Source organism: Xyrauchen texanus, chromosome 29 (genome assembly GCF_025860055.1).
Source record: "Xyrauchen texanus isolate HMW12.3.18 chromosome 29, RBS_HiC_50CHRs, whole genome shotgun sequence".
Taxonomy (NCBI): domain Eukaryota; kingdom Metazoa; phylum Chordata; class Actinopteri; order Cypriniformes; family Catostomidae; genus Xyrauchen; species Xyrauchen texanus.
The window spans coordinates 18383337-18406317 of NC_068304.1; the positions used below are offsets into that span (position 1 = coordinate 18383337).

Consider the following 22981-nt stretch of genomic DNA (forward strand, 5'->3'; position numbering starts at 1 on the left):
TGTGTCCCCATCTTATGATTGGCATCACCAGCAGGTGGGTGTGTCTATAAGGCCAAGCCTATACAATCTAGAGGGGGTCCAATAGAATTGATGTAAAATCTTAAATTGCATAAGGCGCACCCTTGCATATCTAGATGTAGATCCTAGCCCACACTCCCTCCTCCAATACCAAGTTTAAATCAGTCAAACATAATCTCTTGAGGAGTTGAAGCTCCATCCCCCAGACTCTGAATTAGCAGGGAGTAATACGCTGATGTCTCATGACCTTTTCCAAAAGCAGTAATCACCACTCCCAGAGTATCTGGCACTTTAGGTGGGGTGTATGCTACTTCCTATTTGTAAATAATACAAAGCAGGTGGGGCAGCTGTAAATACCTAAATAAATGAGACCTGGGGATCCAAAAATGTTGAACCATATTTTCAAAGGATCTTAACACTCCATATTATTAATATTAATGGCCGAGGTCAATATTTCATCACCAGCTGATTTCAGTGAGGGAATGGTAGAAAAAGACTCTATTTTATACATCTAGTCAGCCTAGAAATACATCCATTTTATATATCCCTGCCTTGTTCACCACTCAAAAGTATGACTGTCTTGCCCTGAATAGCCAAAACTCCACTTTCTTCGAATTTTGTTTATTATATCTGCATTTCAATCGTGTCAGTTCCCTGAGGTCATTAGTCAACATTCGGCGCTTCAGCTATGCACCGGCACTTTTAATATTCCCTTCCAATTCCATGAGTTCTTCTGCTTGGAATTTTTGAGAATGAGGCATAATGATCTGGCCACTAAGAAACGCCTTAAGTGCCTTCCAAGCCACGCCCACAGAGGAAACTGTGGACAAGTTGGTCTCCTTATAGACAGTGATTTCAGCCTTAAGCATTTGTTGGAATTCAGGATTTTGCAAAAGGGATACATTAAAGTGGCAACTATATGATTTATTTTTCTCTGTATGTGGCAACACCTCTAAACACACCAGGGCTTGATCTGAGACTAAAATGTTTCCAATTGAGCAATCAACAACAGATGAAATGAGGGACTTGGATATAAAAAAAAAATCTATTCTAGATGTATTCTAGTAAAAAAAAAAAATTATAGTCCCTATCAGATGGGTTCAAGTGTCTCCAAATATCTGTAAGACCCAAGATTTTTACACATCCTGTGAAGCATCAATGTTGCTCTAGGAGGCTTGCACCTTTTTGCTTCACTAAGAACAAGGACTGAGTCCATCAAAAGATTAAAGTCTCCTCCCAATATTACATCATGAGGAGTGCCAGCAGCTTGCACAATACCTTCAAGGTCTATAAAAAAAGCCCTAATCATCCACATTAGTTGCATAAATATTAGCCAAAACAAAACGTCCCTGAATTCAGCGAAAACAATAATGACTCTTCCTAATTTATCTATCCTCTGTTAGAGACATTTTAATTGTAGATGTTTACTTATCAGTGTAATGACTCCCTTGCTCTTAGATGAGCAAGGACTATTAAAAAAATGCCCACCCCATATCCTCCCAAATTCTCCTGCAGAGAAAGGTGCGTTTTTTTTTAAGAAACACTATATCAGAAGATATAACCTTCCTTTTTATGGGGTACCCCAACCCATTCACATTCCACGTGGAGACAGTCCACTCATATTAACAACTGACATTTTGACATAAGAAAAAATAGATTGCGTTTCAAAAACAAGAATATAAAGACCACATTCCAGCATTAGTGCAACCCACAAAACCTGAACATCCCCCAGAACAAAACAAACAGAAAAAAGAAAAATGTGTGCATTAACCCAGTGCATGACAGCGGCAAATTCCCTCCAAACTCGAATGGTCCATACATGCCTACGAGAACCCCCATGACAACTTTGCCATCGGATTACTCAAGTCCAGTGTTTCTATACAAATTTTGAGAGACAGAATAGCACAGCAAAATATAATCTTTAAAACAAACTCCAGCCAATAGGCGGAATGAACACAAAGAGCATGTAGATTCATTCATAAATCTGTCCTGAAGGTGTGACACTCCACAAAATAAACTCTAGCCGCTAGGCGGAACCAGCGAAAAAAAAAAAGAGGCACTCAGAATGTTCAGTGAGCCAGTCCACTCGGCTGCAGTGTGAGGACAACAAGATGACCCACTCACTCCATTGACTATGTAGGACATTGCTTGCTGTGGGCATGTAAATGTTTTACGGCCATCCTTAGCATCTATTCTCAACCTGGCTGGGAATATCAGTGCAAAAGCAACTTTCCGTTGATGTTAAAGTTTTTGCATTCCTTGAAACGATCACGTTTCTCTCATTGAGTTTGCAAAGTCCTTTAAACAAGAAAATGCTGTGGTTCTTCCAAGAAAGCCTTCCTTTACTCCTCGCTTTGCATAACAAGATCTTTATCGGATGATCTCAATTTGGCCAGAATTGATCGGGAACAGTCTCCCTCCGCGGACCGCCATTCTGGAACCCTGTAAGATTGCTCGATTTCCAGCTTATGGCCTGCTATGTCGAGCAGACTCAGAAAGAGCCCATCCACTTCCTCCGGGACTCCCACTGTATGGACGTTATTCCGCCGGCTCTGGTTTTTCCATGACCTCCAACTTCTCCCAAACACGCTCCAAATCCACCTTGGTAGCAAGCAGAATAGAAGATCCCTCTCCGATGACTCCAGATAATCGACCTGTTTCTTGACATTCCCCACTCTTGTAACCACATCATTAAACTTGGCCTCCATGGCGGTGATCGATCGACGTATCACAGCAAGATCCTCCAAGTCCGCAACGACCTTCGTCAGGCATTGCTGACATGTTCACCATCTCTTGCCGCATTTCCCACACCTCTCGAACCAAATCGACTCCCAGGCCCACGGCCTGCTTGGGGATGTCAGCTTGAGCATGTAAGAGTCTTTTTATGTCTCCAGAGCCCAAGGATTTTGAATTCTTTGACACATTGTCCTCCAAGAACAGTTATGGAACAGAGTGTATCGAATCTTAATGGTTTAAGTCAGATTAAGTATTGAAACTAGTAAAGTGCGCAAAACTCGCCGTTCACACGCCCGATCCTTGCATGGCGTCAAGTGACTCCTCTCAAAATGGTGTTTAAATTAATTAATATCAAATGAAAATATAACAATTAATTTTCAACATAATATTATATTATATTTATTATATGAAGTAATTATATACAGAACCTCACAGCATAATCCAAAAAACAACATTGGAGTTATATTTTGTCAAATAAAGTGCTGTATAACAGAGCATCAGAGATGTTAGATAATGCTCAAGTATAATACAATTATTACTGATTTGTTATTAATATTATTATTATTATAGTAGTAGTAGTAGTTTTAGTAGTATTAGAGAGTGAATATTACATAACTTTACAGTAGTGATGTACGTGTCATTTTTTCCTATAAATCTAGCTTTATTTTTGATGGAGCTTTTATTTTGAAGTGTTACTGTGTTGTTTTGACCAAGGAGATCAGACGTAATGACAGCAGATTCCCAATCCAGAAAAGCAGTTCGCTACATGCCTCAAAGAGATTATTTAACTGCTAAAGGGTGCAATTTAATAATTATAAATATGTACTCTGTATGTGCCTCGTGTTTCCGGTCATCTGCTAAAAATGATGCATGATGCTCATGATGGTGTTTTCCCTGTATGAGCCAAGGAGGAGCTTGAAAAGTTATGAGAAGCTGGGGTCAGCACAACACTTTCTCCACACATTCACAAGCGCACAGATTTGAATTACTTGCAAACTATATTTATCTGATTAAATCGCAGCTTTTGCGTTTAAATAATCTCACTAGGACATAACATGATTTTAATTTGTGGGCTGAATGTTTACATAATGACATTTGTACGTCAGATGGTATTGTTTTTTTTCTCGAGTACCAGTACATGAGCATGGTATAGGGACATCCCTAAACAAAATTTTAGTCAGCCAAGTTACACAAGTTTTAGTCAGTGGTGGAATTTCCAACAATGGTATTCTGAACATAATGGAGCTCATTACAATAACAATGTATCAGGACACTGCAATTGCATCTGGCAGCTGAGGTGTACAGTACCAGATTATTCTTGTGCATCATTCCTTAATCCTTAGTAGGGCTGGACGATTAATCAAAGTAATTGAAACCGAAATTCAGAAGCTCTAACCGACGTAATTTTCCCATGTCGGTTATTTCGTTTTTTTAATCCTGTTTCTACTTTCCCCTTAAAAACATACTACCGCGTGTGTAGTCACTTGACTCCACCCCGCCCAGTCAGCGGCATTGGAGCAACTAAGCAACAGGAGCAGCTTATACCAAAGAGAAACGCAGTGTCTGTCGTTTGGACACATTTTGGCTTCAGTAAAGAAGACACCGAACAAAATGAAGTCAAATGTATACACTGCAGAAAAACTGTTTCAACGACCAAAGGTAATACCACCAATCTGTTTCAACACTTGGAGCACAATCACGTTACCGAATACGAGCAGTGCATGGCTCTAAAAAAAGAGAGAGACTGACAAGTGCCCAGTAACAAGTGCCTCCACAAAGCAGGTGTCGATAACACAAGCATTTACAAATGCTACACAATATGAAAAGGATTCAAGAAGATGGAAAGAAATAACTGACGCTATTTGTTACTAAATCGCGAAGGATATGGCTCCCATAGCTACAGTGGAGCGCAGTGGGTTTAAACACCTCGTTAAAACTCTCGACAGAAGATACACTGTGCCATCGCGACCATATTTTTCCCAAACTGCGCTGCCCAACATGTACAAAATATGTCGCAAAAAGGTAGCTGTTGAACTGAAGAAATGTCAGTTATTTTCTACTTTTGACATGGCAATATTTAAAATTATTGTATTTACTTTGCAAAAAACGAAAGTTAGTTATTCTCTACCTTTTTTGGAAACTTGCTGTTTACATTAAATCTGAAATGTGACCTTTTTTTCATAATACGTTTTCATTTCAAGCATTGTGTGCTTTGATTTTAATTGTTTGAAATATTCAACCATAAATAAATAAGCATAAATAGTTTGTTTCCTTCAATAATTTGAAAATCTCAAAGATAAGAAATGCACTCTTTCATTAGGAAAAAAATATCCCACCTTTAATAGTTGAGCATATTTACAGGACAAACCTTGTCAGTAAACTATGAGGGCAAAAAAAACTAAACAAAACGAATTAATCGTTCATTAATCGTAATCAAGATTTTGATTTTGGGTCAAATCGTCCAGCCCTAATCCTTAGTATTATTTTGTGAAATTTGTACTTTACTCGAATACTACTGAAACTGAATACTTGTACTCTTAATCAATAGCATTTTCAAGGGGAAAAATCTTAATCTAAAAAGTATGAATAATTTAATCTAGTAGGTTATCATGATTTAAAGTCTTTGTTCTTATACCAAAATTAGGCCTATATATTTGAACTTCATTTATATATTTTGAACTAATAACAACCTAATCATATTGTGTTCTGTGAATTTTATTAATCCTTTTACAAACCAGCCTATGTAATGCATATACAAAATGAAATGGGCCACCAATTATGGTCATTTATCCTAGTGAAGACAATTGTCAATATCAATTCTCATCCAATAATAGAGTTTTGGATTTATAGAGTCTTTGACCCATGCTTTTAATTATAAACATTGTGAAAGATGAACCAACTTACCTCCAGTGCGAACATGATGATCAGTCTTTAAACAACTTTACTCAAATGTCAAACAACTGTTAAATCAGATGCAACTGAATTTGAAGTTTAACAATTGCTGTAATCAGGTTTCTGGATTTAAGTTTCAGATTAACATCTTGTGTGTTCTAGAGACTTACAAAGTCAGAACATTGAAAAAAATCTGATTAAACAAGTTTTTACCAAGTCTACACAAAACTTGTGCAACAAAGTTCCTTTAGTTACAGTACTTTTTAATAATTAAAAGTAGAAACCTCATTTTTCCTTAAGTGTGTTTGTTGTTAGAATAATTTGACTGTAAACTGAAAAAAGTTTAATTTAAGAGTATAATTTCACTGCACTTTTTACATTCCTGCCCGACAATGATAGCATCATTTAATAGTCTATTCTACATGACATTGACATGAATTGTGATGACTTGCCTTGAGCGGCTTCCGCTGAAAGAGCTGTGCTGAGAAGAGTGGCTTGAGTAAGAACTCATTGAAGACGAACGTGAATGAGGTCGAGAACGAGAGGAGCCAGACCCTGTGAATGTTGAGGACCGGGATGAAGACCTGAAAGATTTGGAAAAACTATTAAAAAAAAACACCACTCATCTTAAACAACTTTGTTTAACAACAACCAATAATTGACTTTACGGTGGAATTCTTTAGTCATGGATCACAAAACCCCATTTAATTTGGTCTAAGACTTCAACAATTCCATGGCAGCCACCTTACCTAGAGGAATTGGAAAGAGAAACAGAAGATCCAGAGGGTCTATGTCGCCTACGGCCACGTGGAGGGGAGCCTATGAGACCGGGCCTTCTCCTAGGGGACTTTGACCTGCGCCAGGGGTCTTTCCATTCATCTGGCCTCTTTGGCAGGGGCATCATCTCCTTCTTAGGTGGAGGCTCCATTGGCCCTCTGAGAACAGAAGGAAAAGGATTGGCATCTGACACTTGATTGTTTAGACAGTGTGTTCAACTTATAAAAACACCACATCCAACTTCAACATGGCTTTCTTTACCCCGACACCTCACCAAGCTATTTCCTTTAGAGAAGTTTTGCATTCCAACATCAAAAACTCTTGACGGAAACCAATTGTTTACATTAGCAGGCTGAATTTCCACATTTTTTAAGAGCAGCTGTCATTGATTGTAACATGGTAAAATTAATTCAAATGAAAAATGGGTTGGCAAAGATTTGCTGTATAACCTCACGAAGAATGTACCATTCATCTCTACACAATGACATGTAAATGTCATGAAAATTGAATGCATAATTCTATCAATCTCCATTTTAACTTTCAGATGTGAAAGTAAAGCTAAACAGGCACCACATGTGACTTTAAAATGTGAAAGTGTAAGTAAAAAAAGGACTTAAATATTGTTCACTTTCTAACCCACACCTACTATATAACTTTTGAATATCTACAAAAGGTTTGATCACAATTCACTTGCATTGTATGTGAGATAAAGATCTGAGATATTTTTGAGTTTTGAGTTCTGCTACAGAAAAATTCATACACATCTGGGATAGCATGAAGGTGAGTAAATGATGACAGAATTTTCATTTTTGTGAAATAGGATGAGGCAAATGGCAATTGCTACGTGTTTTAGTTCGGGGTGCGGGTCGGGAGGCTGGTTCTATTGACAGCATCAAGATTACCAGCTCCCATCCTGGACACGCATCACTCTGCATGCTCAGGTAGGGCTGCGTTCAGCAATTCACAGCAACAGTGAACGAGCCACCATTAAATTCTGATATGCTTTGCCTCCATTTCTCATCCATCTAAGTGTGATCACACCCACCAGCAGAGCACGCCATTCATACGGTAATGTGCTGAGGCGATCAATGCAAATTGCACACGCCCCCGACTGTGCCTTAAAAACAACAAGTGCGTTCATTTTTCTGCACGTTTGAAAGACAGCACGATACACATGCGAGGAAACTCCTTGATAGTAAGGAAGAGTTAACGTTTTCCTCAGAAGAAGAGCGGTACTCCGATGAACGCTTGTATTTTGAAGAGAGACTTGATCCAGCCGAGGATACAATTTCGGACGAGTAAGTAATTTAGTTTTTATTAGCTGACATGCTATTTTATATAAACATGTACATATTTTATTAGTGGGACTGTTTATAGACTTGCCAGCCAGGATTCAGAGTATTGACATTTTAAATATGACTCCTAATAAGCAAGTTTTAGTTACTTTAAATGCTGTTTTGGATAAAGCAGGTATTTAAAATATTATATTTGGTATTGACTGACAAATGGTAAAAGAAAAGTCAAACAATAAAGAAAATAAATTGCCAAATGCTTTTTAAAATGCAATTTAAAAGGTGCCTTTAAAAATTACTTATTAATGTGCTTTCTTATTGATTAATATAAGGACATTTTAACATGAAATAAATAAAAACACATTTAAATGTGCCTATTTATTTGTCCACTTATAAATTGGTTTATTTATTGACACTTTGTCAATTTTTAATTCGTAATGTCAAAAAGTGGCCTGAAGTTATCTGAATTAACTTTATAATCATCATCTTTTGCTTCCAAACATCTCTTAGCCCCATGTTTACTTTAATGTCAGCGGTTCCTAATTAAGTGCTTTGTAATTTCCTATTTATAATTTGGCAATATTGTGTATACAAAAGTGTGAAACTTGCTGAGCTGTAGTCCAGCAATATTCAGACATCATACCAGGAAACACCGACACAAGAGAAATCAAGTCACTACCTCATATTTCCCACACTCTTCCTGCTATGCAGAATGACTAACAGATTTTTTGTAACATCAACGCATCTAGTTCTATGATGTTGACACTTCATCATCAGTGAGAAAAGCCCTAGCATTTCCCAGCCATCTTCAAAGACGGAATGAGAACAGCTATCAATTACAGTGTTTATAATTTTCCTAAAGTACACCGTAATGTCTGGTGATTTGGTTACAATATTGCTGACCCTCCAACAAAGGTTATATTATCCAATTATTTAGAACAACATCTGCAGATACAGATAGTTAGGTGGATATGCTTTATGTGTAACTTGTTTCAAATCAATGACAATTACTCAACTTCAGAAATATAAATAACTAGTGTCGGCATGTCTCCCATGTTTCAGAGAAATTGTTCTCGGTTATAAACAAAAAGCTAATTAGTAACTTACATTAACATTTCTTCCCAATTTGGAATGCCCAATTCCCAAAGTCCTTGTGGTGGCATAGTGACTCGCCTCAATCCGGGTGGTGGAGGAAGAATCTCAGTTGCCTCTGCATCCAAGACCAATCCACGCATCTTATAACGTGGTTTGTTGAGTGCGTTAACGCAGAGACGTAGTGCGTGTGGAGGTGCACGCTATTCTCCGCGGCATCCATGCACGACTCACCACACACCCAAACGAGAGCGAGAACCACACATTATAGCAACCACGAGAAGTTTACCACATGTGACTCTACCCTACCTAGCAACCAGGCCAATTTGGCTACTTAGGAGACCTGGCTGGAGTCACTCAGCACACCCTTGATTCAAATTCATGCCTCCAGGGGTGGTAGTCCGAGTCAATACTCACTGAGCTACCCAGGCCCTTCATTAACATTCTTAACTAACAATAACTTGAATCTAAACAATATAGCTTGTCCATTTTTAGCTAAACCTTTAGCTTTAATAAACTTGTCATATTCTTTACTGTGTCAAGCTTCAGGCAAGTCATCACATTAAATTGTTAAAATGTTTTTTCTGCCCCATTTCGATGGGAAATATTTGACCTTGATTATCGGCTGATTTTAGACAATCGGCTGATGTCGGACAAATGCTGCAAAATGCTTCCATTGGCTTATAGACATGGGTGTAACTCTAATTGAAAGTTTTGACACTGAATATGACATAAATGGCTTCAATTACAACCATTCTGCTTCCTGGATCCTATAGACTACAGCCTGCTCTGTGAATGCACAAATTGACTGATAGGCAGGAAGTACCTCAAAGTCTTCTGATGGGCTAAACAAAGAAACTGACTGCAGCCAGGACTCACATTTTTGATTGCCATTTAGAGCCTATTGATGCCAGAGGGCAAGTATGATATTTAAAAGGCACCTAAGTCAGTTATTTCGGTCAGGATATAGGGACATTTTCTGTACCATAAATATAGACAGTGCTGTAAAACCGACAGCAAGCAGGTCTTTGTTCTTTTTGCTTTAGATCTGACAAAATCTATAAATTTTTCTCACAGCCAGTCATGAATATATTTTGGAACAATTGGTAATTAATCCTCAAGGCAATTAAAGATGTGGAAAGCACTTAGTTAACTACAATACACTACTAGTTGACTAACTACATTCCATATATGTACACTATGTATTCTCTAAAGTATGCATTTTAATGACTGACAAGTTTCAGCCAAGGACCTAGAATGTCCTCTTGGGTGATGTCAAAGTAACAAACCTGAGGCAGTCACAGGAGTGTTATAGTGTGTCTAAAAATAGAACTCACTCATGATATTTTTTAGATCTATAATCTGACCTCATCTAATTAATTTCCTGTTTAGTGCGGAAAGAAATGGAAGTATTCCGTTCCATGAAGGAAGATTTCCTGCAGAGCGAAAACATGGCAAATCCCCCCTACAAATAAAAATCCAGTCGAGCACAACAAAGCACACTTTTTTTAACAAAAGAAAAGTCTGGTGTATCGTAATTTAAGTAAAAAATGTTACGTAATAAAATTCCAAACAGGACAAAAAATAAATAAATAAATCTAAAAGTCAATGGGGGTGTAAACACCCTATAATCCAGATAACAAACGCCATCGCAGGGCAATTTCTGCAATGTGACTGTTCATGCAGTCTCTCTTACCTGCAAGCCATTTAAAAACACACATGATTGATTTATTAACACTACACAAGATTAAAATTACATGTGTCAATTAATTTATCAGGATCATAATGACAGCTCCAAAACATTAGCATTCAGTAAAGGCAAGTCTGGATGTTTCGAAACATGCACGTTTTGAAAGATTTCAACACCACTGCCTACATTCAGGAGGGCACAAGTCAAATGAGCTCAAACTCTGTCTATCTTAAAATCAGTAAGCTGCCAAACGGGTGATGTCATTTTCCTTGCTGTCACAGTTGATAGCCCAAGGAGTGTGTTTATGTGTAAATACACACACACACACATATATCTGCTTTGACAGCTCCTCAAGAGCAACAGGTCATAAAACGCAGTAACGCAAACCTTCAGCACAGCAGCTGCATAGCCCGACTAGCTGCAGACCATTAAAATATTCAGAAATTAATAATGAAACTTAAGAATTTGTGTACACTGCAAATATGCTATCCTATATGCATAAATGTGCACTTTAAATCTGCAGGTGAAAATGATTAATGCCTCATGAAATAATGTATTAATGCATGTAAAATTCTGTAAAACAAAATTAGGTTTAAACTTCATGCATGCAAGTAAATATGTTTTTATGCCTTCCAACTTAAAACATTTGGTTTTATTTGATGTTTTGTACATTATTCTTGAAAATTCTGCTGATGTAAAAATGTCATCAAGTTTAACATTATCTAGCTGGCTAATACAGATGGCTTGGTCAGAGTTGTAAATCTTGTTGTAAAAACATATGAAAAAGCAGCATGTACGGTAGTATTCAAAAACATTCCAGATAGCACTAATTATTTACAAATGTATTATTCCTGTTTTAAAAATATATATAAAAAGATTAATTCATAAAAAGGTTGTTTGATTTGTATTCTGCACACCTGATAAGTTGGATCAGTTGACTGTACCTAAAAATGGCCACAGTGCTACGTACACACTTGTTCTATTGACAGATTCCGGAACATTTTCAGTGCATTTCTTCATCATGCCTCCAGAGCTCTTATTTCTTATTCAACCATGAAATCACTTCAAAGATTCAGTGAAAGACATCTTAACTATTCAAGAGTTAAGTCATGGCATTGATTTCCTCATCATAGCAACCAGTAAGTAACTTAATTCCTGGCAGTTGCCCATCCCATGATGCAACTTTGTTTTGTCACACCTTCTTGAGAAGTCTATATAGGAGTGCTGTACTAAAAACAGACTAACTGAAAAAGAAGACCATAGGACAATGACACTGAAAATAATGCAGCTTGGAATTCTGCTATTATTCAGTCACCCTCATGTTTGACCAAACCTGTACGCCTTTTCTATGGAAGAGTAGCAATTCTGCAGAGTACCGAAGCTGCCCTTTTTCCAATCAATGATAAATTATTGGGGACTGAGACTGTCAGTCCCTTACATTCTGCCAAACATCTCTATAGAGTGCCACAAAATAAATTCATACAGGTTTGGAACAACATGAGGCCAAGTTGTGATTTTGCAGTGAACCATTCCTTTAATATACAGTATATTATTAACTAGATCAAAATATTTGTGGTCAAACCAGGTAAGCCTGTTCTGAAAGTTTAAGAAGTCTCCGTGGTAAAGTGCTCAACAAGCCATGTGATAAGATGCACAGGTTGACGGTCTCAGACGCAGAGGCAACTGAGATTAGTCCTCCGCTACCTGGATTGAGAAGAGTCACTACGCCACCACGAGGATTTAGACCACATTGGGAATTAGGTATTCTAAATTGGGGTGAAATTGGAGAAACCCTGACCCCCGAGTCAAATGAACGAAATTGGAAGTGTCTACGATGTTCCGGTGCAGAGATATGCAATTTGTTACTTGGTTGCTAGGGTAACCCCATCTGGTTGCTAGGCAGTTACCAAGGTGATACTCAAGACTCCTTGCTACCCTGAGTCAAATGATCCAACCAGGAAGTGTCTACAATTTTCTTATCTGGAGATATCCATCTAAGCTAATTTTAATGGAAGTCAATGGGTTTTGGTTGTGCTAAATGACAGACAGATGGACAGAGAGAGGAAAAAAGGACAAATAGAAGAAACAGATTTTGTATTGTATTGATATGGCAATATTGTAAAACAGTCATTCAAATTTAGATTGATTGAATTTGATAGAAATAAAGATTCAATAGAGTGGCCCAAACAGAATAAAAGAGACAGATATAAACAGCGATTTGATGGAAGGGCAGCCTAAAGCATGTTAAATCCTTCTGTTGGTGGCTCAGATTTTAATTTTGAGAGTTGGAGTTTGAATAGTCGTGGCTCATCTGAACATTCCATTAATGTAAGTGAATGGTATTTTTCCGATTTTTGATTGTCCACTGTGGGAATACTAAGTCCGATCAGTAAAAAAGACACGGCACACTTTTCGAGATCAGTCTGAAGGTCCGATACCTTTTTTTTTGTTTTATTTTATTTTTAATGTGGCATAATTCAATTTTAATACTATGATACTTTTTGATATTTCTGGACATCTTTAATTTTCAGCAACTGCTACTAGACATTAAAAACGACATTCTCCCAAGCAGGGGCGAAAATTTCATCAAAATGTTGTTTGGGGGGCAATAAACATAACAATTCTCAAGAGCAATTTTTGAATTTTTGTTATTGCCCCATTTGCATTTGTATTATTTTATTTCTTAAACAATTATTTTAAGAATATATCATTATATTATTTACAATACACATATTTTAATGATATTTTAGGGGTGGACAACCCTCAGATGGGGGGTCCTGACCCCCCCGCGATTTCCGCCTATGCTCCCAAGAAAAAAATAAACAAATAAAAAATCATCTTTTGCCCTCACATTGTCAAAAATCTAAAATTTCACAGAACAGAAAAACACTTAATAATAACCAACATGTAAAGTCTTTCAAGAAGGTCAGTCAACTGGCCATTTTTTGGATGCTCCTGGATTTCCAGTCATGACAGTGCAGCTCCTATCTAACTGAATGGTGGAACACCGAAATCTCAAACAGTTGGTCAAGATTACGATCAAAATCAGCAAAAAATCCTGAATTGTATAGCTAAAGCGCATGCATGTTTTGGAGCTGATTGACAGGTGATGTCTGTATCTAAAAGGTGATTGGCTTATTGAACTGTAAGGCAGGACTTCCTTTCTACATTCGTTGACCGTTGGGTGCGTGTTGGGCGTTCCAATTTTTCCCATTTATTTTAATAGAAACTAAACCGTATCAAAAAGTATCAATAAGTATCAATAAGGATTGATTTCAAATGAATGTGGTAAGTTATGTTTCATTAACAGAAGTATATCTGCATGTTAAAGAAGCTGTAAGCTATTTTTTCATGAAAAGGTATTCACATTTTTTTACTACTCCCTAAAAGATATTAATGAAATAAGTGCTGTGAGATCTCATCTGTCTCTGTGATAGCTCTAGTCTCTGTAAACAACAAACAAAAATGTGTCCGTGGACTGTGGACAAAGTCGCTTTCTGCCTGTCACATAATCATTTTGCGCATTCTTATAGTATTGTAGTTGCAGCGAATTACTGAGGCATAATGCCATTTTATGCCATGTTGCTCATAACAGTTGTGAGTTGAGGGCGCTATTTCGCTGCTGTTGTTTTTGACAATCGTTTCTGCTAGTGTCAAGGTGTTTCTTAATTCTAAGAACGCATTCTCGTTCTTGTGAAAATCAGTCTTGACTAACTACCTTTAAAGAACTCGGAAGTCATGAGGACATAAAACACATCTATGCAAGTTTTGATGTGCTGAGATATGTAGATTTAACAACCTGTTAACTAATTTAAAACAAAAATAAAGCTAATTTGAAATCTTTGGTGTGTGGGGTTTTAGGGAAAGGGGGCGTGGCAAATCCAACTCTTTAGCTTGTGTAAATTCTAAAATGGTTAAAGGATCACTTGCAGCTCCTTTAATGTGTAGAACACCATGGAATCAGTTTTATTTTTTTTCCTCTAAATTCAAATTTCTTAATTCCATATTTAACAGTTAATTTAAATTTGATCAAAGGGTGTCTAAAATTCATTGACCAGTCAAGACATTTTTATTGTTATAGCGCTTTTCACAACACACATCGTTTCAAAGCAGCTTTACAGAAAATCATGCATTAACAGAAAATGAAACTAATGTCTATAAAGTCTTAGTCATCATTGTGTAGTTTGATTAAATATGATTGTAAATTATGTATAATAAAACAATTAACAAAATTCATTTGAAAACAATAAATCTTTAACATAACGTGCATTATTTTTATACAGATCCTAAAAGTAATTCAAAATACAATATTGGAAATACTATTGTTAAATAAATTGCTGCACAACAGATGTAAGATATTTTGTAAATGGAATACAATTATTAGTATTAATAGTATTATCACAGTTAATTTTACATAACTATACAATAGTGATATGATTCTGTCACATTTTTTCTATTTCAATATATTACTGGGAAACTGAGTGAAGCTCTTTCAGTTTGTGTTCTGGCAGTGCAATTTCAATATGCTAAGACGCACTGGAGCAACAACAGAGTTGGCCCCTTTATCTCAGTTTATGTGCTGCCGTTTTCTGTTAAGCAATAGGAAACTGCAAACGCATCAAAAGCAGAACAAAACAGTGTTTCCCACTACCCGCATCAATGGCGCGAGAGCAGAGCAGGTGCGTTTACATGTGGTCTCAAGCTCTCAACACTGCAGCGCAATCATAACAGTGCTGCGAGAACCAGGGAGAAGCAGGATGGGTTGCAGAAACATTTGAATTCGGCACAGAATTCTCTGGTGCAAACCTTTATGAAAACCCTTGGTGAGTAAACTACTTTAAAAACAAATTAAACAGCCCAACATTCTAAACAAAATTGATGCGGTGAAAACACTGTGACATGTACTGACAGACTTTTCACATTTCACCACCTTTAAAAAAAATTGCCATTACTTAAGTAACACTAACTGTATTAACTATACAGTTGAAGTCAGAAGTTTAAATACACCTTACACCAAATACATTTAAACTCACAAGTCTTAGGTCAGTTAGGATCACTACTTTATTTTAAGAATGTGAAATGTCAGAATAATAATAGAGAGAATTATTTCAGAGAGAATGATTTTATTTCTTTCATCACATTCCCAGTGGGTCAGAAGTTTACATACACTTTGTTAGTATTTGGTAGCATTGCCTTTAAATGTTTCACTTGGGCCTTTCACAAGCTTCCACAAATGTCTGACTTCAAATGTATACAGGTGCTGTAGTAGCTAGCTGGACCTTCGTTTCTTTTTTTATGGACATGACAAACACACACGGACAACTGACGAAATTATGCAATTTCCTGCCAAATGCATCCCGACAGCTCTAAAATATAAATAATTATTGTAGGCCAACCATAGTAAATGGTCTGCACTTGATGATGTCCAGCCTCCCTCTAGAGAGAATAACATACATTAGGAAATCTAAACAATATTTATTCGATAGGATTTGGGGACCTTTCATAGACTTTATTAAGGACTTAGATTTGATGGATGATTCTTTGGACTTTTGAAACAAGCCTGTAGTTCCACAATTTAAGCTTAAGTTTAAATCTCACTTTAAATAAAAGTGGAAGAATGTATACTTTGAGATAAGATTATATGTTATACTGTTTTAATTTTTTATGCTTAATGACCTATGTTGAAAAGAGAAGCGGTGTTCACTGTATTCGTTTTTTTCCTGCTTAATTCTTGCCTTTTAATGGGTTTAAATTCATGTAATGCAGTCATTATGTTCGCATAGACAAATTTGTATTAACAAGATTACATGAAGGAAATCTTAATAAAAATATTTTGGCAAAAAAATAAAAAAATAAAATGGTCTGCACTTATATAGCGCTTTTTTATTAACCTTAGAGGTTACCAAAGTGCATTACATTGTGTCCCCCCCCACCCCACACACACACACACACACACACACACACACACACAGAGCTGCCATGCAAGGCGCTAGCCTGCCATTAGGAGCAACTTGGGGTTCACTGTCTTGCCCAAGGACACTTCGGCATGTGGAGTCATGTGGGCCGGGAATCGAACCGCCAACCCAGAGATTATCAGACGACCCGCTCTACCACCTGAGCCACAGGCGCCACAATAGTGAATCGGGGGAGGAAAAACATGGTTTGGAAGGCGGATTGTTGGTACACTTGCTCATTAATTTATTTTTTGGTTTTCATTTTTAGCAAAAAACAAATCGCTCATAATATAGCTTTAATAATCACACTTGGATATTTGTGTGCTTAATGTTTATGCAACAACATCCGTAGGGCAGATTGTATTGTATCAAAGCATTTTTACAAGTACAAATAAATGAGCAAAATATCAGGAAATCCCTGTAACAAGTGAGATTTGTGAGCACACTTGCGTGCAAAACAGTGTTAAGAAAACCACAGAGTCAAGAGTATGACTCAGGTCATAGTCAAACACTGATAGCACAATTCATACTTTTTTAGAAAATACTTAAGAATGCCCTGACATTATAGTGGGGTCTGGAATCTCACAGACAGTGGAACGATACAGAATTAGGAGAAGGAAAACAATAGATCAAAACATAACAATGGAGGGGGACAGAGAGGAATAAACCAGACACCAACACAATGGAAAAGGGAACCTGGATCACTTCCTCATGTGGCCTCTACACATCTTTGGGCAATCCTCACTCCATTAAAAATAATGAGAACATAATTAAATATGCTAGCCTGCTAAGAATGTGTTTCCAGTGTATACCACACAACAAATAATTTACTTAATCTGCATTTTGTCTTGTTTTCCAGTAAAAACAATGACATTATAGCAATATAAAACGTATAAGATAAATGTTTTTCTTGTTTTAAGCATGAACCTCAAATTTAGTTAGATTAATGTTGAAAAGAAAAGAATATATATTTAGTTTATATAATCTATGTAAAAATATTTTTTACTAAAAACGAATATCTTATACAGTATCTTATGCTAATATCTTATAAATATTTGGTTCAAGATGTTCAAAACAAGACAATTTTTTGCTGATTAGACAATAATAAAAAAAAAAAAAGTATAAAAAAACCTAATGAGGATTAAGTCTACAGAGACATATATCAGAATCAGAATGAGCTTTATTGCCAAGTATGTTTACACACACACACACACACACACACACACACACACACACACACGGAATTTGTCATGGTGACAGAAGCTTCAAGTGCAAAGAGAATACAAAAAAAATATACAATTTAAGTCAGAAGTGTACATACACTTAGTTTGATGTCATTAAAACTAATTTAACCACTTCACAGATTTAATACTAGCAAACTAAAGTTTTGGCAAATCGTTTAGGACATCTACTTTGTGCATGACAAGTAATTATTCCAACAATTTTTTACAGACAGATTGCATCACTTTTAAGTGACTATCACAATTCAGACTGGCCCACTGGAGCTTGGAAAATTCCAGAAAATGATATCAAGCCTTTAGACAATTAGCTTCTGATAGGTGGTGTACTGAATTGGAGGTGTACCTGTGGATGTATTTTAAAGCCTAAATTTTACCTCTTTGCTTGATTTCATGTGAAAATCAAAAGAAATCAGAAGCCTCAGAAAAAAAATTTGGACATCCACAAATCTTGTTCATCCTTGGGAGCAATTTCCAAATGCCTGACGGTACCACGTATACTAGTATAATTGTATACAAGTATAAACACCATGGAACCACGCAGCCATCATACTGCTCAGAAAGGAGACGTATTCAGTCTTCTAGATACTAACGTAGTTTGGTGCGAAAAGTGCAAATCAATCCTATATCAATATAACCTGAAAGGCAGCAAGGAAGAATCCACTGCTCCAAAACCGCCATAAAAAAGCCAGACTACAGTTTCCAACTGCACACAGGGACAAAGATCTTACTTTTAGGAGAAATGTGTTCTGCTCTGATGAAACAAAAATTGAACAGTTTGGCCATATTGACCATCATTATGTTTGGAGGAAAAAGGGTGAGGCTTGCAAGCCGAAGTACACCATCTCAACCATGAAGCATGGGGGTGCTTTGTTGCAGGAGGGATTTTTGTACTTCACAAAATAGATGGCATCATAAGGAAGGAAAATTATGTGGATATATTGAAGCAACATCAAGACATCAGCCATGAAGTTTTCTTTCAAATGGAAAATGACCCCACCATACCTCCAAATTTGTGGCAAAATGGCTAAAGGACAACAAAGTCAAGGTATTGGTGTGGCCATCACAAAGCCCTGACCTCAGTCAGATAGGAAATTTGTGGGCTGAACTGAAAGTGTGCGAGCAAGGAGGCCTACAAACCTGACTCCAGTACAAACCAGATCTGTCTGGAGGAATGAGCCAAAATTCCAGCAACTTATTGTGAGAAACTTGTGGAAGGGTACACAAAACATTGACCCAAGTTAAAAAATTTAAAGGCAATGCTACCAAATAAGTGTATGTAAACATCTGACCCACTGGGAATGTGATCAAAGAAATATAATTCTCTCTATTATTCTGACATTTCACATTCTTAAAATAGTGATCCTAACTGACCTAAGACAGGGAAAGTTTTCTTCAATTAAATGTCAGTAATTGTGAAGAACTAAGTTTAAATGTATTTGGATAAGGTGTATGCAAACTTCTGACTTCAACTGTACATATACAACATATAAATCTTTATATGTGTATTTCAAATGATTGTATGTATAAGTAAACAAGAATAAAAATAAGATAAAACAAATAAATATATACAGGAAACTAAAGTAGGGCATAATTTGTTCAATATGTACAGTCATGTGGGGCAGCTGTGGCTCAGGTGGCAGAGCGGGTCGGCCACTAATCGCAGGGTTCGTGGTTCGATTCCCGGCCCACACGACTCCACATGCTGAAGTGTCCTGGGGCAAGACACTGAACCCCAAGTTGCTCCCAATTGCAGGCTAGCACCTTGCATGGCAGCTCTGCCGCCATTGGTGTGCGAATGTGTGTTTGAATGGGTGAAAAAGGTGCTATATAAGTGCAGACCATTTTCCATTTTACCATTCATGTGCAAGGTGATTTAATGTATTGTGCAGAAGAGGTAGGATGTCAAATAAATATACATTTAATATAAATACAAGGAAACTGTATTTACTGCTGAGGGAAGGAAACTGTTCTTCTGCTCAAAAGCTTTGTAGCACCAGCTAGAGGGCAACAGTTCAAAAAAGTCATGAATGGTGTACAAAGCGATTTTTCCAGCTCTTTTTATCACTCTAGAAGTGTACAGTCCTTGGAGTGTGGGAAAGTGAGAACCAATATTCCACTCAGCAGTCCAGACTATCTTTTGAAGTCTTCTGATGTCTGACATGGTAGCAAACCAGATAGTTATTGAAGAGCAGAGGACAGACTCAATGACTGCTGAGTAGAACTGGATCAGCAGCACCTGTGGCAGCTTGAACCTCCTCAGCTGGCTAAGGACATATTTGCATATTTGCTGTAGTATCAATCAACTGCAGTATTGAGGAACAGTTTCAGTCAAAAGTTGATGAACTAGCATTGCTATTCAATTATTGCCATTCCAAAATGCAATTTCCTTCAACTAATCACAGTCAAAATCTTTAACCTCAAAACACTGAGAGGCATTGACCCAATCAGATCAATAATCTCATTAGACAGGGACACAAAAACTTGCCCAACAATTCCAAGTACACCTGAAACTATGTGCAACGTCACAGGGAGTTGCATCATACAAACAAACAGTGAACATCCCACAGTCTTTACCACACCTTGGAAACAGCAACATTATGAACATCCATGTACATTGATTTCCTTCCTCAATTCCTTCAAAAAGCCAGAACTTTCCCTTATTTCATGATCACTTGCTTGAAGTTGATACCGTAAGGAATGTTAGTAATGGAAAGCATTTATGTCAAGTTTCACACAATAACAAAAAGAACACCTCATCTCTAAAATCACAATACATATTGTACTGTAACTTGAACTGTAAAAGATTTACAAAGCAATGAACTACTGAAGAAATTCCCAAAATCAGGCAACATGAGGTAGTTTGCAGATGGCCCATTTCCACACTGCATTTAGGATTTTCACATGAATATTTAATAGAATATTTGAAAGCAGCAGCCTGCACAATTACACATTTGGATATAAATTGGTACAACTCTTTAGTACTACGGTAATAACTAAAAAGTTCTCTTTTTAGTGGAACTAGGGCTACACAGACCACTGTAACAACTGCCCCACCGTGGTGGAGTTGCTGCACTATGATGTGAAGTGAATGTTATTTTTAAACTTATACAAGACCATAAGAAAAACTTAAATAAAAGACCTGGAATAATAGTATATAATATGAATAGTAAAGTTTTACCATAGATCCTTAGTAACTTTGTTGTGTATACTTGTTGCATGAGACTTTCAGTTTTTTAGGAGGCTTCAGGATTTTGTGCTACATAGCGCATTGTTTGACAATGACCTCTTCACAACGCCAGTTACGCATTTAGAACTCAACTGTGTATTCACTTTATTGTCTGTGCAGATGTAAGTTGTAATATTATGTTTATGTTACAGATATAGCGGATTAATCTTCACTATGGAAGGTGTAATATTATATTTATAGAGCTGATTTATTTAAATATATAGAATCTGTTTGTAAAAAAGGTGATTCACACACTAGGATAGCGCTTCAGTTTATCGGTTTTCAGTTCTTCAGCTAATGCGGCTCAGACAGGGCAATCCTCAAAATATGACTGCACATGGTTTTATTCAACTAGGTTTTTCTTCTTAAACACCGTTGTAGTGCATTGATAATATCTTGCAATGCTATTTATTTCTCATATTTTCATCAACACTATGATTGAACTAAAATTGTTTAATAATCCTCATGATGCATTAGGGCTTCACGATTTGGACAAAAATTCATATTGCGATTATTTTGAAAAATATTGTGATTGTGATTTCAACTGCGATCATGAGGTTTTCCACATGTTCAACTGCAAAAAGGCTGCTGGGGTTTTCACTCTTGAGCCCTCTTAAAAAGAGCCTAACTAAGACTTTTTTCAGTTCACCATAAACAATTAAATATATAAACAGTGAAATGTCTTCTTCATATTCAAATGTTATCGTTTTTTGTCAATTTTGTGACAGGATCTCAGCCCACTAATCATCATCATCATTAGTTTTTGAAACAGTCAACTTGAATATTAGGGATGCTCCAATCAGGATTTTAACATCCGATACGATCTACAATTTTCTTTTTATCTCATCAATCGATGCTGATCATTTAACTTTTTATCAGCAGCTCTGTCAAAACTGGTTAGGTGTAAACTTTCTGCTCAATGTCACTGTTAGCTGAATTTCCCTGTTGGTTAAACCATTGTTGTTGCCTAGTTTTTGCTGTCAAAAATAATGTTGATTGATTGAATAATGCAATAAACACAAAATATAATTTTTCAATATAAATGTTACTCTTTATTCTAGGCCGTAAAAACTAGTTGGCTCATACAAACTATTATTTACTGTATAAAAGATATTCCTAAAGAATGAGGCTTTATGTCAAACTGAAGTTGAACTGATAACCCATTGGTGTAATTCAATTTAAAGTGAAAATTTTTATTAGTTTGTCACCATTTAATTTAATTATTTGTATTAATTATTTTATTATATTTAATTTAGTAATGCATTATAGTAACTAAATATTTAATATAGATTTATTATATGTATGTTCCTTTTCATATTGTTGGATGTTGGTAATATTCCGCGGGGAGTGTAATAAGTGCGACACGCACTCTCGTGAGGTAAACAAATGACAGGAGAATGAAGAGATGTTTCTGGACTCTACAGGTGTTACTGTTAATGCTGTTTGCTCGGCAAGCATTTAAAAAAGATGTTTGAATTATTCCCCATCTTGTATTCCGTGTTATTATTACGATACCTTGTGGAGACTGAGATGCTGCTACCGCAGATAATAATAATAAAAACGCTTCATGCAGGTTGCGTTTAGACCACATAAGCAAACGGAACCGAACTCTGAGCACTTCTGTTACTCTGTATGAGGGGGAGTTGTGGAGTGCAGCTCTAAAAATACCATCAATGCTCCAACTTAATGTAGACTGCAGCACAAATAAACTTTGAAGAGAGCAGAATATTTAATTAAATCGCAGCCCTTCCAGTTTAATAATCGCACAAGGTCATATCGCGGTTTCGATTTTATTTCGATTAATTGTGCAGCCATATGATGCCTATTTCACATCTTGTCTAACTGTTTAACAAACTGCTTAACAGAACCTCTAACTGAGGTCCTCTCTAAAACCAGACAATATTTTTAAACATCTGACAATGTAAAAGCTTTAATTATACTGATAATTAGTTGCGTTGAATATTTTAATTTTGTTATATTAAACAGACTTTGACATTCTGAAATATTTTACTGTACATGTTACTGATGTAGGAAGGCAATAACATGTGTACATGCTACTGATG

At 36.6% G+C, this 22981-nt stretch overlaps 1 protein-coding gene across 1 annotated transcript in view; it reads right to left on the minus strand.

The window, feature by feature from the left end:
- Window positions 1-22981, minus strand: part of zc3h18 (zinc finger CCCH-type containing 18) — a 60134-nt gene that overhangs the window by 17953 nt on the left and 19200 nt on the right. Inside the window, 2 exon segments of the mRNA XM_052097559.1 lie at window positions 6099-6230; window positions 6396-6581. Coding sequence (XP_051953519.1) covers window positions 6099-6230; window positions 6396-6581 — 318 coding nt within the window.